This window comes from Chelonia mydas, chromosome 4 (assembly GCF_015237465.2).
Source record: "Chelonia mydas isolate rCheMyd1 chromosome 4, rCheMyd1.pri.v2, whole genome shotgun sequence".
Taxonomy (NCBI): domain Eukaryota; kingdom Metazoa; phylum Chordata; order Testudines; family Cheloniidae; genus Chelonia; species Chelonia mydas.
This window is the reverse complement of record NC_057852.1, coordinates 86,374,521-86,391,458: the sequence shown is the minus strand read 5'-3', so window position 1 is coordinate 86,391,458 and position 16,938 is coordinate 86,374,521. Positions and strand designations below refer to the sequence as shown.

Here is a 16,938-nt window from a genome sequence, read left to right as displayed (position 1 = left end):
GTGAGCTTCTGGATGTCTGCTTCATTGGACCCTGCCTTCTTGCCTAACTTCTGACCCTGGCTCCAAACCTTGGCTCAATTCTCTGACTCTGATTCTGGCTCTGATTCTTGGCCCTGACTTTGGCCTCTGACTCCAGTTCTGATCTTTGGCTCCCATTCCGACTCTGACTCTGTCTTGCCCCTTGGCTCAGGTATCTGGCCTCTGATTCTGGTTTTGATCCTCATCTAAGCTTCCTGGCGCATGAATCCTGCTCTGACCATTAGGCATGACCAGCCATGTCCTGGTCCCTAACAATATTTGTATAAAATAAACTAACACAAAGTATGCATGGTATCACAACAATACATTCCACTGCACATACGCCTTCCTCTGGGGAGAAGACAAGAGAACAAACAGTACATGACAGATCACATTGCTTAATGTACTGTTGGAAGGCCCTCAGACACTATGTTGGTGATTGCAGTATGTGAACCTGTATAGAATAGATGTAAGCATTGCTGGTAGTCTGCAGTGTTTCTTCAGATGCTTGGGATTTTTCCTAGTCTGGAAAATGGGTGGGAAGCAGCTAGCCCAAGAGGATTCTCTGTGAAGCTCAGAATCCTGACTAATGTCTCTATATAAAACTATTACTCAAAACATGTAACCTAAACATAACGATGGGTAGAAGACACATAAAGGATTATTTTAAATGCACTTTCAGAATTTCTGTCCATAGTATAGTTTGAATGCATGGATTATGTAACAACATTTTCATTTTATTAGTAAAGTGGTACATCATACTTCATCTCAGGCTTCAGTGATTTGACTTGCTCTCTCTAGTTACAGGTAGATTGCTAAACCAATTAATATACTGGTAATACGTTCTCACCAGGAGGCACTTCTATTGCTGCACTACAGCAGGAGGCAGGTTGATATTTTGTTTCTTGGGCCTCTGAATACACTTACAAATAATGGATAAACAAAGGAAAAAAGGCAGGAAATGCTCATTTTGTAGTGCATTCATTCATAGCAGTGGAATTATAGCTGCAGGTTTTGCATCTGTTATGGTAGGATCTGGTGCCATCTGGTGTTGGTGTGTCCAGGTCCATGCCAAACCGGGCACTCAGATACCACAGAATGTGCTTCAAGGAGAAAGTCTGGGATACACGCCTTAAGAACATAAGAGTGGCCATACTGGTCAGACCAAAGGTCCATCTAGCCCAGTATTCTGTCTTCTGACAGTTGCCAATGCCAGGTGCCCCAGAGGGAATGACCAGAACAGGTAATCAAGTGATCCATCCCCTGTTGCCCATTCCCAGCTTCTGGCAGACAGAGGCTATTGACACCATCCCTGTCCATCCTGGCTAATAGCCATTGATGGACCTATCCTTCATGAACTTACCTAGTGCTTTTTTTGAACCCTGTTATAGTCTTGGTCTTCACAAGCTTAAAACCACCTTCACCAAACAAGGACGCTCCACGGGGAAAAACAGCGAGGAATCCTTGTGGCACCTTAGAGACTAACAAATTTATTTGGGCATAAACTTTTGTGGGCTATAACCCACTTCATCAGATGAATAGAGTGGAAAATACAGTAGGCAGGTATAAAAATACAGCATATGAAAAGTTGGGAGTTGCCTTACCAAGTGAGGGGTCAGTGCTAACGAGGCCAATTCAATCAGGATGGAAGTGGCCCATTCCCAACAGTAGACAAGAAGGGAGCTTATATTGATAACTGATGCAGCAAGCCCAGAGGTGCCAGGACTATGAACCGCCAAGTCTAGAGGTGCCGGGTCTCAGTCCTGGCAAGCCCTGGCACAAATTAAGCACTATCCAGGGGCGTATACTTTTCACAAAATGATCATTCCATATTTGACTTCTCTGTACTCATCTTCAAAGGAAACCTGCACAATATTTTCAAAAGAAAAGCCTAACTCTGCTAGACGTGAAAAATAATAGAATTAATAGAGATATTGGTTTTATGTCTTGTTATAGTTATCTGTAACCCACTAACTCTCCTTTGTCCTGTGACTGCAGAGGTGTTAATTGCTCACAGCCTTTATTTGAATGGTTTCTTGCAACATGTGTTAACTCTTTATGCTTCACAATCTGTTCTACCTTGTATTTAGCTGTGACATTCCCTGAATACCTTTCCCAGACCAGAAGAAGAGCTCTGTGGTGGTTGAAAGCTTGTCTCTTTCACCAACAGAATTTGGTCCAATAAAACATATTACCTGACCCTTTTTGGCTCTCTTACATCCTGGGACCAGTTGGGTACAACAACACATCAGGAATCATAACATTCAAAAACCAGTAGGAGAACACTTCAACTGCTCTGGCCACTCAGTAAAAGACTTAAGGGTGGCAATTCTGCAACAGAAAAGCTTTAAAAACAGACTCCAAGGAGAAACTGCTGAGCCTGAATTAATATGCAAACTAGATACCATTAACTTGGGTTTGAATAGAGACTGGGAGTGGCCGGGTGATTACACATATTGAATCTATTTCCCCATGTTAAGTATCCTCACACCTTCCCGTCAACTGTCTAAATGGGCCATCTTGATTATCACTACAAAAGGTTTTTTCTCCTGCTGATAATAGCTCATCTTAATTAATTAGCTTCTTACCATTTGTATGGTAACTTTCACCTTCTCTGTATGTGTATATATATATATATATCTTCTTACTATACATTCCATTCTGTGCATCCAATGAAGTGAGCTGTAGCCCACGAAAGCTTATGCTCTAATAAATTTGTTAGTCTCTAAGGTGCCACAAGTACTCCTGTTCTTATTGTTTAATCTGAGTGAGAACAGCCCACAGGAGGGATACTTTGAGCTAGACTGCTGCCTTTTCAAACAGTGCCCTTGCCAAGTGTTAGAATCAGATTATTTAAAAAAAAAAAATCAGCAGGGCATTTCCTGTTAGTGCTTTCTGTCAGCAATTACCCCACTATCCTTTCCCATACAGGACACAGCCACTTTTCAGGAAGAGGAATTTATTCATGAGAGATACAACTCACACAGGACATTTTTAATGCATGAAATATTAATTCTCTAAAACCTCTTTGCTTATGAGTAATTGTTTCCAACTGGAAAGAACCTAAACCGATTAAGGTGTTCTCCTTACATACTAAATAAGAGAAAGTCCTGACAGTTTGGCCTTGTCATAGCACAAAACAATTCTTTGAATGTTTCATGGAAATTATACAGATTTCCTGAAGCATGAAATCACTGAAGTGGGTCCCAACAGAAGCAGCATGTGTCAAAACACTTATTTTTCCTTAAGTGGAAATGTTTAATTGTCTGAGCGCAGTGACAGAAAAGTAGATGTCACTTTCAGCACATGATCTGAAGTCAAAGCTATAAGCATAACCTGAAATATGTCTGACTTCCAGAGCTCAAGCGGTCAGATTTTAAAATATAAAGTTAAAATGAAAACTCAGTTAAGCACATACTGTAAATAGGTTTTTAGATAACTAAAAAAAGCCTTCTTCAGTTTTTGAAATCCTCCTAGCACTTCCTAGTTTGCTTCTGAGATCAGATATCCTGAGTTACAGGAAGATCTTTGGTATCAGCTATGTTATGAAAAGAGACATCCTGGGATAGCAAGAAACCAGAAAATGCCAGGATATTATTAATAAGCAGTTTCTCAGAAGCCTGGGTGAAATCCTGGCCCCCTTGAAATCAAAGCGGTTTTCACTGATTTCAGTGGAGCAGGTTATCACTCTATGTACTGAATGAAAGTCTTATTTTTTAGGAGAGTTGGAATCCTTCAGTGTCATTGAAGCAGATTGCAAAGTTATAGTTGTTTCTGGTTTTTAGAATACTGTACTTGCAGTACGTTTTCTGGTGGTTTTAAAAATAAACCCACTAATGTCTGAGCGAGTTTCAGAGACTACACCATTATATATGTCCTACTTGATACTGTGGTTTTGTATCTGGGCAGATTTGAAAATATCGAGGAAGCTGTGCCTTTGTTAGGTCATTTATACTTTGGCAGGAATAGTTCCTAGGATCTGTGCATATGATACTTGTTTCTCATGTTTCTGGTAGTCAAGCAGCCTACAGTCCTCTGCTAGTGCTCTCAGAGATCTGTAACATATCAGTAAGGGGTCTCTACCCCATTTTGCTGGAAACAAATTCCTTTGTCTCTGGGAGCCATACAGGGCAAAAAGGAATCTATGGTTGCAAGGTGAAAACTTGAAAATCTTTCTATCCTTTCATTAGCTTCTACAGACTTCATCTTTTAGCTTCAATGAATGTAGCACAGGGAAATCATATTTTCTATGCTGCTGTTAGTTCAGCTCTTGCATTTTTATTGAACATTACTAGCTAGAGCACATCATCCAAAATTGGTATATCTTTTGAAATAGAAATAAGATATTTCGTACCTGTAAACTGTTTAATTCAGGTAATACAATTTGAACCATGCCCTGTTTTGAGTCAATGTAGCAAAGGGTAGGTTTCTTTTTAATCTGTTCTGTTTGTTTCTCTTAGGAAAGAACTCCAATAGTTCCCCCATGTAAGCAAAACAGCAAATATTTATTTTGGCAGGAAAATTATTTTTATTGATTTGTTCATCTGCATGCTTGTGATGAACAGAATTATAAATCCGTCAAGAACCTATCCTTAAGACTGGTGGCTCTAACTCACAGAACACCATTTTGTAGGCATGAACATTGCCTTTTGTTTTCAGGACTTAATAGGGTGAAAATAAATTTGATATTTTAAATTACTGATTCAGGATTTGTGGTGGTAGAAACATCTTTCAGTATTTACTCTTCAAAATTACTAGCTGTAAACTTTATTCCCCACCCATGCAAAGTAAAAGACTCCAGATCCCAACTACTGTATATCCAGGGCTAAATTCTGTGCTAATTTACAGCTCATGCAACCTCCCTTATTGTAGAGGTTGAAGCCGATGGAGTTACACTGGGTGTAGATCAGTGCAGGATTTTGGCTGTTATTGATTGGCAGTAATAAAGCCCAAATATTTTTGTTTGGCAAATAAAAACATAAGGAAAATTAACAGAGGTATTTTGAATTAGGGCTGTGTACTTTCTTCTTTCCCAGACTATAGAACCTAGATGAATTTCAGCATAGACTGGATAGGTGGCTGCCCTATTTATTTACACTGCTGGAAAAGGCCAGACAGCCAGAGGCCTCTGTTCTGGGACATTATTCTTGGAAGTATGGCTACAGAAAGCTAGAATATAAGCTCTCCTTCATGAGTGTGCCTCCATAGAGCCCTGTTGTTGAAGTGTACGTGAGGCCATAGAATCTTTATTACAGCAGTACCATTTGGGGGCACAGGTGTGTGCTTCCATAAGCCTTTTGACTGAGAATATAAACAGCCCTGCCCCACCTAACATTCGGCAGTTCATCGCTACCTTGAAAAGCCAAATGATAGTGAGGAAGTTGGGATGATCAATATGGCTTTATGAAGGTAAGCCTATTTGGAGAACAAGAGTTCTGAAAGATAGGTAACCCCTTTTATGCCTTCATTAGTACTCCTCCATAGAATCCCACTGCTGAAAATCAGCTAACAGTCTGCTTCTAAATGGGGAGAGCTGAGGAGCCCTGTTAGTTAAATAATGGTGGAAATACCACACTCCTAAACTGCTGAATTGGGAGTGACAGTATTAATACTATTTGTTCATACATCTCAAAGCACTTTACAAAGGAAAGCCAATATCTTCTCCATTTTAGGAATGGGGAAACTAAGACTTACCCAAGGTCACATAGCAGGTCAGGTCGGTGGCAGAGTCCGGAATAGAATCCATATCTTCCGACTTCAGTCTTGTGCCGTCTGCACTGTATTATGTTGACTGAAAAAGACAGGGACTGAGCTCCTTTAAACTGTCAAGGGCACATTCTGTAAATTCTGGAGGAGTGAGCTCAGCTCCATGGAACAGTGCAGGCAGTGCACGCTGTAATCCAATTAACTTCCCTATGAAGAAAACTAGAGAGCATGAGGAGCTGCAGGCTGGTCCCAATGGGGCTGGGAGAAAGAAAACAAAACACTGGATGCTGGCAGAAATACAGAATTTCATGACGTCTTTAAAAACTGCCAAATACTATGGTCATGGACTCTGTCTCTTAAGTGGGCTTGAGTGGGATCAGTTGGGTATTCACATCTGAGCTATTGCTTTAAGCTCTTTGCAGACTTAGGGCTGCTCTACACTGGAAATTTACATCAGCATAGCTACATCTCTCCAGGGAAATTCTCACCCCTTAGATACATAACTATGCTGACCTAACCCCCGGTACAGAGAGCACTAGGTAGATGGGAAGAATTCTTCTGTCAACCTAGCTACTGCCTCCTGGGAAGGTGGATTAACTACAGCATTTGAAGAGTAGACATAGCCCTAGGCAAGTGACACTGCATCAATTCACACTCAGTCTTGAAAACATTTATTTCCACAACTGCTAGCAATGCTTTTTTTAATGAAAGTTCAAATTCTGGAACACAATTATGCAGAATAGCATGGATGCCATAGCAAACTACAGACATGGAGTTGAAGAACAGGTGGGCGCTGATTGTAGTGGTCACTAAGAGCACTGCCTAATAAACAGACTTGTATGGGCAGAATTATTTGACTGCTGTTGTACATCTTTTGAAGGAATGCTCATTTGTAATGACTGTTAATTACTATACATGCTCAATGAAAATAAATGCATATTACAAATACAAAACTACATTAAAAAGGACATTAAAGATGCAAAGTCAAGCACTTAAAAGTTAGAAAATGCCAGAATTAAAGTTGCATATGCAGTCTTCATTCACCCACCTTGTGAATGCACATGCATTATTATACAGTCTCTAATTACAAAATCACATAATATTTTTTTACATAAGGACCACTGCCTCCATCAGTAGAGCCTTGTGGGGATATAAATCAGTATCCACAAAACCGCAGGGCTTTCCGGGAACCTCAGTGGCTAAAGGAGCAGAACTTAGGGCTGCCATGCCCAGGAGGCAGCGCCCCGCGCCGGCAGCTCCTCTGGCATGGCCGTACTGCCCCCAAGCAGGAGACACAGACAGCTGCATGGAAGGGACGGGGGCAAGGTTGTGAGCGGTACAGCCATGCCAGAGGAATTGCCGGTGCGGGGTGCTGGCTCCTGGGAGTGGTGGCCCCACGTTCAACTCCTTTTGCCACTGCGGTTCCATGGATACCAATTTATATCCACGGATATAAATGTGTATCTGCGCAGACCTCTATCCATCAGTTTACAGGATGGATGGTGCTCAATTAATGAGCAATTATTCAATATTTTGTTTTCTCTTTATTCAGTGTATCCACCAAGGCATTATTTACTACACGCTATTCAAACCCTACTTTGGAGACGGTTTTAAGTATTAAGTACTTCATGGGCTTTTCTGTGGTGCTCATCTGTGTAGCATCTGAGTGCTTCACAAATCTTCACTTATCTTCAAGACCACTGTGAGATGAGGGGATGGTGTTATCTCTGTTTTACAGTGGGGGATGAGGCACAGAGTGATTGTTTAAAAGTATCGACTAATTTTGGGTGCCTAATTTGAGACACTTAGGACCTGATTTTTCAGAGTACTTAGCATTATATAACCTTTTACATGTTCAAAGCACAGTAACAATTGACTTCAATTGCAGGGTTCAGAACTTCTGCAAATCAGACACTAAGGCATCAAGTCAGGTACTCATAAAATGAGGAACACACAATTAGTGATCAACTGTGAAAAGGTTGAGTTAAGTGATTTGTCCAGCATCACACAGCAACTCTGTGGCCAGAGGCAGCGATAGAATCAAATTCCCCAGAAAAGCATTCAGCTTCCTTAACCATTAGACCATCTTTTCTTTTCGTGCACTGAGAAGTGTGTTGCCTGTCTCATTCACTACGCATCTTCCAACTTATGCCACAAATGAGGCAGGGGTCCTACAAACATCCTTCTTTACTACACAATTGTGACTGATCCCCAGAGCAGGTCCTTCCTGTACACTGAAAGAGGTTGGGGTTCTGTGAAAAAACTAGTATGTGATCATGTAATTTAATAGATTGTTTCATAATGCATTCACACCAGGGACTGAATTAAGGTTCACAGACATCCTTATTTCTGGCATTTCCTAACTTTTGAATGCTTGACTTTGGGACCTTAATAATGTACTTTTAGCATAGCTTTTTGTGTAATTTCCTAGATTTAAAAAAAAAACAAACAAACAGAAAAATAAATCCATGTGGTATCAAATAGACACCAACATGGTTCAGCAGCAGGATTAGAATGTTTAGATCCACTGCACAGACATTTGCCACTTTAGCTAACAGAGTAACTGATGGCAATAGTAGGTTGTCATCCTCTACATGGAGCAATACTGCAAGATGAGATACTTCACTAGTGGGTTTCACAAATATTTACTGAATGGTGAAACTCGGGAATTTAGGTTCTGTTTCAGGCTCTGGAGGGGAATGTGCTCTACTGGGCACAGACTTTTTTGATCATTTGCCCCAAGCTTGACTTCTTCTGCTCCATCCTTTCCAATCTGTTCCTGTCCCCATCTTGCCTCTTCCCCATCCTTTGGGTTCTCAACTCTGTTCTATTCTTCTCATCTAGCCAATCTCGGTCTGCACTCCTCAGAATTCCCATCTCAGGCCCAGTTCACTGACTCTGCTCACTTCTCGCCTGATCTGCTTTTCTCCCTGCTCCTATCTCCAGTCGCACTCCCTCACACCCGCCCCCCACATTCCCCCTTCCTCGTTGGCTCCCAATCCTAGTCAGTCTCCTTCGCTAAATTTCTTGTCCAATATTTTGATCAGCCAATCCAAGTTCTCCTCCTACACTACAGCTCTTATCTGTTGTCCCTTCCCCTACTTCTTCCCCCCCACCCACACTCTAGTGGTTCCCAGTCTGTCTCCCCCACTTCCTCAGCTCCTCATCTTATCTCAGTCTTGCTCTCCCCACCCAGTTCTCCTTCCTGTCTCCTTGCCCAGGCAGTCCCAATCTTTGCACTCTATCCTGGCTCCCAGTTGCCCCACCACCACGCCATCTCCTAGTCCTAATTTCTCTCTCCCCATCCCTGCCAACCTCCACTCCTAGTCTTGCCTCAGGATCCTTATCCTAATCTATGCCTCTGCCTTTTTGGTCTGCCACTTGTCTCCTCTGCTTCTGAATTAGGTAAGTTTCCCCCTCCACACTGCCAGCACGGGCAAATTGAGAACACGAGAGAGACAGACTGCCTTCACTCAGTTCTGATACCCAGCCTCAGCCCACTCTGCAGCAGCTCTGCAATTGCAGGGAAAATCATGCTCAGTCAGGTTCTGGAGGAAGCTCAATGCCAACTGATTCTTCAGGGAGTATAGCTGCAAATCTTTAATAAATCTAATCAGCATGTGAAAACTCTAATTTTTCAGAGGCTTATAATTTGGCTAAATTTAGGTGAATTATTCACAGGATTGGGAAAATGCACATTCTTGACATAAAGGTCACTGCCTGCCAAATTTCACATTCCTTCTCCAAAGCATGGAGATGCTAGAGCTTCTCAAAAGAGATTACCAGAATTTTTCAACGTGGGGGGAAAATGTGTTTTGTTCATAGCCTCATTCTCAGAAGCGGCTGAACTGTTTTGGCTAATTTTTCCAAGACATCAGCCTGAGACAGACACATGCAATGGGAAATTTCAACCTGAATGGTAAAGTTTAGCAAAGTTATAAGCAACTGAAAACGAGGTCTTATAGGAAATGTTGGGCAAACTTAATAATAGGCTGTCATATTGTTGTATTAATTTAGATGGAACATAGGGTCCCAAAGATGGCATAACCCAGTTGCTCACTGTCCAACATTAAATAGTGTTAAATAAGTTTCAGGGTTTAGTATACAGAAACCTCAGCCTGCTTAGTACCATGGGAAACACCATTAAAATCGTTTTAACCTTTTATTAAAGATAAAGAAAAGGAGGACAAACAGTTAAAGCATTTGAAATGTAAAGTATTAAATAAGGCTTTCATTTTAACAGTATTTCTTGTTCCCTTTCCCTTTAGCTGGAGAGAGTTTTTAATAGGACAAAACCCTTGTTTGACAGTCTCTTAGGTGGTTTCAAAGATGGCAATAACTCAATAACTGTCCTTTTGGGGGAAAAGAGAAGTTAGTTGCAATGGCCTGGAGCTGTTGTTGATAAAGTCCGATCCCATTTCCTCCCAGGTGATGTTTGGGATTCAGCTGGAGCCAGTGGAGGTGGTGATGTCATCTGGGTGCCTTTCTGGCCTGTTCTGGATAGGACATCTCTCAGGATCAGAATGATGAAGGCCTGGAGTCTCAGGAGTTTGTGAGGATGGCAGCTATGATGGCGAAGCTTGCTCCAATAGCCTGTTTTTCTCCCCAAAGTATTTTTTTTAAGGACTCACAAAGGAATGGTGGGTGAAATAACCCATCCCTTCATTATTTTGTCCACCAATTAGGCCTAGTTTCCGACGGACCAATTCTGGTTCACTGATTTCTGGTTCCACATTTTTGTTGTTTACCAAGTATGATCTTTACACAGTTCTTAAATGAGCTCATTAGGCCTTGTAGTTTGATTAATTGAGCTTTTCTGTCTCCTTTTTGTACCTTTTCCCGTCAACATTTGTTATTGTAGGTTATTGTAACATCTCATGAACTTTCACATACTTTTTACAGTTGAGCTCACAATTAGGGTAAATTTTTAAGACCAATTATTACAACAGTACCAATCCTGTCTACAATAAAATACCAATGCTTATTAGTAAGTATAACTTAAGTGCAGTGGCAATATGGTAGACACTTGTAAGGAAATCCTGTCTTTTTTTTTTTCTTCCGCTTTTACTTAAACTAATTATTGTGTTATGAAAAGATATAGCTGCTTTTCTGGCCCTTCCAGCTCCATTTTTCTTTTAATTTGAGATATGAATGACCGTGATTGCCCTGCTATGACTTGACTGTTACATAACAAATGTAACATAATACTATACTCTATGAGTTTTTTCCTTGTGCAGTTGTGTGAAACAATCTTACTTGTAATGGAAATTGATGACATGTGTTGTATGCTAAGAAGGCCATACAAGTGTCTCTTCCTCTACAGATACCTGTACAATAGTGTTGTACTCACCAGAATTTGAAATGAAATGTTTTCCTTAAGTAGTAACTTACAAGTCTACTTTAATCAGTTTAATTTTTTTCAACCAAATTAAATTATGTTTGTAAAAAATCTTTAATTCAATTGCTGTTAAAGGTAGATCGAATGAGGGTCAAATTCTTCTATTGGGTATGTTCAAACAAGGACAGAATTTAGCCCCATGGTGCTTGTATTTAACATGCCTCCTCCTTGTATTTGATTACAGAATCTGTTAGCGGAAAAAGTGGAACAGCTTATGGAATGGAGCTCAAGGCGCTCAGTCATCCGCATGAATGGAGACAAATTCAGAAGATTTGTGAAGGCCCCACCTCGTAACTACTCTGTGATTGTAATGTTCACAGCTCTCCAGCCACAGAGACAATGTTCTGTTTGCAGGTAATTTATACCCTATGAAACAAATTCTTCTGCTCTTCTTTCCCCCTTCCTTCCCACAATGCTCAATTAACTATGTTTTAATTGACGTACAATATAAGTGTTGTTGTTCTAGCTTAGATAGATAAATACCTCTCTGTCTTGTGGGTGTTTACCATAGTATCTTCCTTCTGTGGTACATCTTATAATTTCTACCTGTGATACATTTTCTACCTCTGATACATCTTATAAATTTTGTCAATTATTTTATTAATTTTCACAATTTAAGAGCTTCTACTTAAATTAATAATTGATGTAAGGCTCTCTTTTCCTTCTTTAAAACAATCTTTTTTATTCCCAGTAAGTGTCTGTTGCCAGTTAGCCTTTGTGATGGTTCTTGAGCACCCAGGACTGTGAGTCACCTTGCTTCCCCCTGCCTTCAGCGTGAGGGAATCTTTCTTGTGATAGCTAGGTGTCAGCTCCCTAACACCACCAGCCTTTCAGCCTCTCAAGTGCTCTCCTCTGGGCTATGCCATCACTAACTTTGCCTTGCAGTTTAACAATAGATACACCCCCATTTCTAAATCCCTTTGAATCGTTACCCTGTGATATCAAGCCCCTAACACTGGCTACTCAGATAAATTCCAGATCCTCTGCCTCCAAAAGGGCAGGGTAGCCCCATTTACCAGTTTTACCTTAAACCCCCACTCCTGTAAACCATGCAGCACTTGTGAGCACTAATGATAAAACAAAAGTAGGTTTATTTAAGAAAGAATAAATATTAAAGTAGAAACAAGAGAGAGCAGTGGAAACAACAGGTTGCAATACAAAACAAAATCACAAAACATGAATCTGGGTCTACACTTCCCAGTTGTTACTTTTCCTATGTAATAAAGTAGACTCCCCCCCCGCCCCCGCCCCAAGTTCGGTCTGTTGCAGGGCTGGCTGGTTTCACAAGAGCCAGGAAACGTTAATGAAAGCCCCACACTCCTTTAGGGGTTTCCTTAGTGAATGGATTAAGACTGCATATACCTACCCTTTAAAAAGAATGAGGAGTACTTGTGGCACCTTAGAGACTAACAAATTTATTTGAGCATAAGCTTTTGTGGGCTAAAACCCACTTCACTGGATGCATGCAGTGGAAAATGCAGTAGGAAGATATATACACACACAACACACACACACACACAGAACATGAAAAAATGGGTGTTGCCATACCCACTATAACGACTGTGATCACGTAAGATGAGCTCAGCAGGAGAAAAAACACCTTTTGTAGTTATAATCAGGATGGCCCATTTCCAACAGTTGACAAGAAGGTGTGAGTAACAATAGGGGGAAAAATAAGCCTGGGGAAATAGTTTTACTTTGTGTAATGACCCATCCACTCCCAGTCTTTATTCAAGCCTAATTTAATGGTGCCCAGTTTGTAAATTAATTCCAATTCAGCAGTTTCTCGTTGGAGTCTGTTTTTGAAGTTTTTTTGTTGAAGAATTGCGACTTTTAGGTCTGAAATTGAGTGACCAGGGAGATTAAAGTGTTCATAGAATCATAGAATATCAGGGTTGGAAGGGACCTCAGGAGGTCAACTAGTCCAACCCCCTGCTCAATTGGTCCCTGCAGGACCAATCCCCAACTAAATCATCCCAGCCAGGGCTTTGTCAACCCTGACCTTAAAAACCTCAAAGGCAGGAGATTCCACCACGTCCCTAGGTAAAGCATTACAGTGGTTCACCACCCTCCTAGTGAAAACATTTTTCCGAATATCCAACCTAAACCTCCCACACTGCAACTTGAGACCATTACTCCTTGTTCTGTCATCTGCTACCACTGAGAACAGTCTAGATCCATCCTCTTTGGAACCCCCTTTCAGGTAGTTGAAAGCAGCTATCAAATCCCCCCTCATTCTTCTCTTCCGCAGACTAAACAATCCCAGTTCCCTCAGCCTCTCCTCATAAGTCATGTGTTCCAGTCCCCTAATCATTTTTGTTGCCCTCCGCTGGACTCTCTCCAATTTTTCCACATCCTTCTTGTAGCGTGGGGCCCAAAACTGGACACAACACTCCAGATGAGGCCTCACTAATGTCGAATAGAGGGGAACGATCACGTCCCTCGATCTGCTGGCAATGCCCCTACTTATACATCCCAAAATGCCGTTAGCCTTCTTGGCAACAAGGGCACACTGTTGGCTCATATCCAGCTTCTCGTCCACTGTAACCCCTAAGTCCTTTTCTGCAGAACTGCTGCCTAGCCATTCGGTCCCTAGTCTGTAGTGGAGCATGGGATTCTTCCGTCCTAAGTGCAGGACTCTGCACTTGTCCTTGTTGAACCTCATCAGATTTATTTTGGCCCAATCCTCTAATTTGTCTAGGTCCCTCTGTATCCTATCCCTACCCTTCAGCGTATCTACCACTTCTCCCAGTTTAGTGTCATGGGCAAACTTGCTGAGGGTGCAATCCACACCATCCTCCAGATCATTAATGAAGATATTGAACAAAACCAGCCTGAGGACCGACCCTTGGGGCACTCCACTTGATACCGGCTGCCAACTAGACATCGAGCCATTGATCACTACCCATTGAGCCCAGCAATGTAGCCAGCTTTCTATCCACCTTATAGTCCATTCGTCCATCCCATACTTCTTTAACTTGCTGGCAAGAGTACTGTGGGAGACCATATCAAAAGCTTTTCTAAAGTCAACATATATCACGTCCACTGCTTCCCTCATATCCACAGAGCCAGTTATCTCATTAAAGAAGGCAATCAGGTTGGTCAGGCATGACTTGCCCTTGGTGAATCCATGTTGACTCTTACTGATCACCTTCCTCTCCTCCAAGTGCTTTAAAATTGTTTCCTTGAGGACCTGCTCCATGATTTTTCCAGGGACTGAGGTGAGGCTGATTGGCCTGTAGTTCCCTGGATCCTCCTCCTTCCCTTTTTTAAAGATGGGCACTACATTAGCTTTTTTCCAGTCGTCTGGGACTTCCCCCGGTCACCATGAGTTTTCAAAGATAATGGCCAGTGGCTCTGCAATCACATCCGCCAACTCCTTTAGCACTCTCGATGCAGCGCATCTGGCCCCATGGACTTGTGCTCATCCAGCTTTTCTAAATAGTGCCAAACCACTTCTTTCTCCACAGAGGGCTGGTCACCTCCTCCCCGTGCTGTGCTGCCCAGTGCAGTAGTCTGGGAGCTGACCTTGTTCATGAAGACAGAGGAAAAAAAGTCATTGAGTACATGAGCTTTTTCCACATCCTCTGTCACTAGGTTGCCTCCCTCATTCAGTAAGGGGCCCACACTTTCCTTGACTTTCTTCTTGTTGCTAACATACCTGAAGAAACTCTTCTTGTTCCTCTTAACATCTCTTGCTAGCTGCAACTTCAAGTGTGCTTTGGCCTTCCTGATTTCACTCCTGCATGCCTGAGTAATATTTGTACTCCTCCCTGGTCATTTGTCCAATCTTCCACTTCTTGTAAGCTTCTTTTTTGTGTTTAGGATCAGCAAGGATTTCACTGTTAAGCCAAGCTGGTCGCCTGCCATATTTACTATTCTTTCTACACATTGGGATGGTTTGTCCCTGTAACCTCAATACGGATTCTTTAAAATACAGCCAGCTCTCCTGGACTCCTTTCCCCCTCATGTTATTCTCCCAGGGGATCCTGCCCATCAGTTCCCTGAGGGGGTCAAAGTCTGCTTTTCTGAAGTCCAGGGTCCGTATTCTGCTGCTCTCCTTTCTTCCTTGTGTCAGGATCCTGAACTCGACCATCTCATGGTCACTCCCTCCCAGGTTCCCATCCACTTTTGCTTCCCCTACTAATTCTTCCCTGTTTGTGAGCAGCAGGTTGAGAAGAGTTCTGCCCCTAGTTGGTTCCTCCAGCACCTGCACCAGGAAATTGTCCCCTACACTTTCCAAAAACTTCTTGGATTGTCTGTGCACTGCTTTATTGCTCTCCCGGCAGATATCAGGATGATTGAAGTCTCCCATGAGAACCAGGGCCTGTGATCTAGTAACTTCTGTTAGTTGCCAGAAGAAAGCCTCATCCACCTCATCCCCTTGGTCTGGTGGTCTATAGCAGTCTCCCACCACGACATCATCCATGTTGCTCATACGTCTAAACTTCTCCGACTCATTTTTGAATGTTATAATTCTTGACATCTGATTTAAATTTAAATTTAAATGGACACAAATCAGATGTCAAGAATTATAACATTCAAAAACCAGTCAGAGAACACTTTGACCTCCCTGGTCACTCGATTACAGACCTAAAAGTGGCAATTCTTCAACAAAAAAACTTCAAAAACAGACTCCAATGAGAAACTGCTGAATTGGAATTAATTTGCAAACTGGACACCATTGTATTAGACTTGAATAAAGACTGGGAGTGGATGTGTCATTACACAAAGTAAAACTATTTCCCCAGGCTTATTCCCCCCCCTATTGTTACTCACACCTTCTTGTCAACTGTTGGAAATGGTTTCAGAGTAACAGCCGTGTTAGTCTGTATTCGCAAAAAGAAAAGGAGTACTTGTGGCACCTTAGAGACTAACCAATTTATTTGAGCATAAGCTTTCGTGAGCTACAGCTCACTTCATCGGATGTATACTGTGGAAACTGCAGAAGACATTATATACACAGAGATCATGAAACAATACCTCCTCCCACCCCACTCTCCTGCTGGTAATAGCTTATCTAAAGTGATCACTCTCCTTACAATGTGTATGATAATCAAGTTGGGCCATTTCCAGCACAAATCCAGGTATTCTCACCAAATGGGCCATCCTGATTATCACTACAAAAGGTTTTTTTTCTCCTGCTGATAACAACTCACCTTAACTGATCACTCTTGTTATAGTGGGTATGGCAACACCCATTTTTTCATGTTCTCTGTGTTTATATATATCTTCCTACTGCATTTTCCACTGCATGCATCCGATGAAGTGGGTTTTAGCCCACGAAAGCTTATGCCCAAATAAATTTGTTAGTCTCTAAGGTGCCACAAGTACTCCTCGTTCTTTTTGCTGATACAGACTAACATGGCTACCACTCTGATACCTACCATTTGTTATTCTGAAACAGAATTTTGTCTCTATTCATAGCCAGGGCAATCTCCTGCCAGCTATAATGTCCCTTTTTACTGCCAAGTGGTTCAGATAATTTGCAATTGTCTTTGATGGTTTCCCATTGACTGTTCTGAGATGTGGCAAGGGTAGACAATAGGACCTTGCATTACCTCACTGGCTGATTTAGAGAGAGGTGACAGTTCCCTCTTGCTTGAATGACTCATCTCCGAGGCACATTACCTCCTGGTGACTAATTTCTTCTCCAAGGGCATACAGCATATTTTCAGTATAAATACATTAAATATTACCCATACATATATCTCACAATGGTTAAGAATCTTGACAAATTGAGAGCTTTCTGTAGATACCTTACAAGTTACTGTTTATGAATAAATATCCTGTAAAGCATGTGTTTGTTGCATTGA

The 16,938-nt window shown here is 41.7% G+C and overlaps 1 protein-coding gene across 3 annotated transcripts in view; it reads left to right on the top strand.

Moving 5' to 3' along the window:
- Positions 1-16,938, top strand: part of TUSC3 (tumor suppressor candidate 3) — a 286,073-nt gene that overhangs the window by 97,686 nt on the left and 171,449 nt on the right. For all 3 annotated transcript variants that reach the window (XM_007067357.3, XM_043546172.1, XM_043546173.1), the window contains exon 2: positions 11,307-11,476. In XM_007067357.3, coding sequence (XP_007067419.2) covers positions 11,307-11,476 — 170 coding nt within the window. The remainder of the gene's footprint in view (positions 1-11,306; positions 11,477-16,938) is intronic.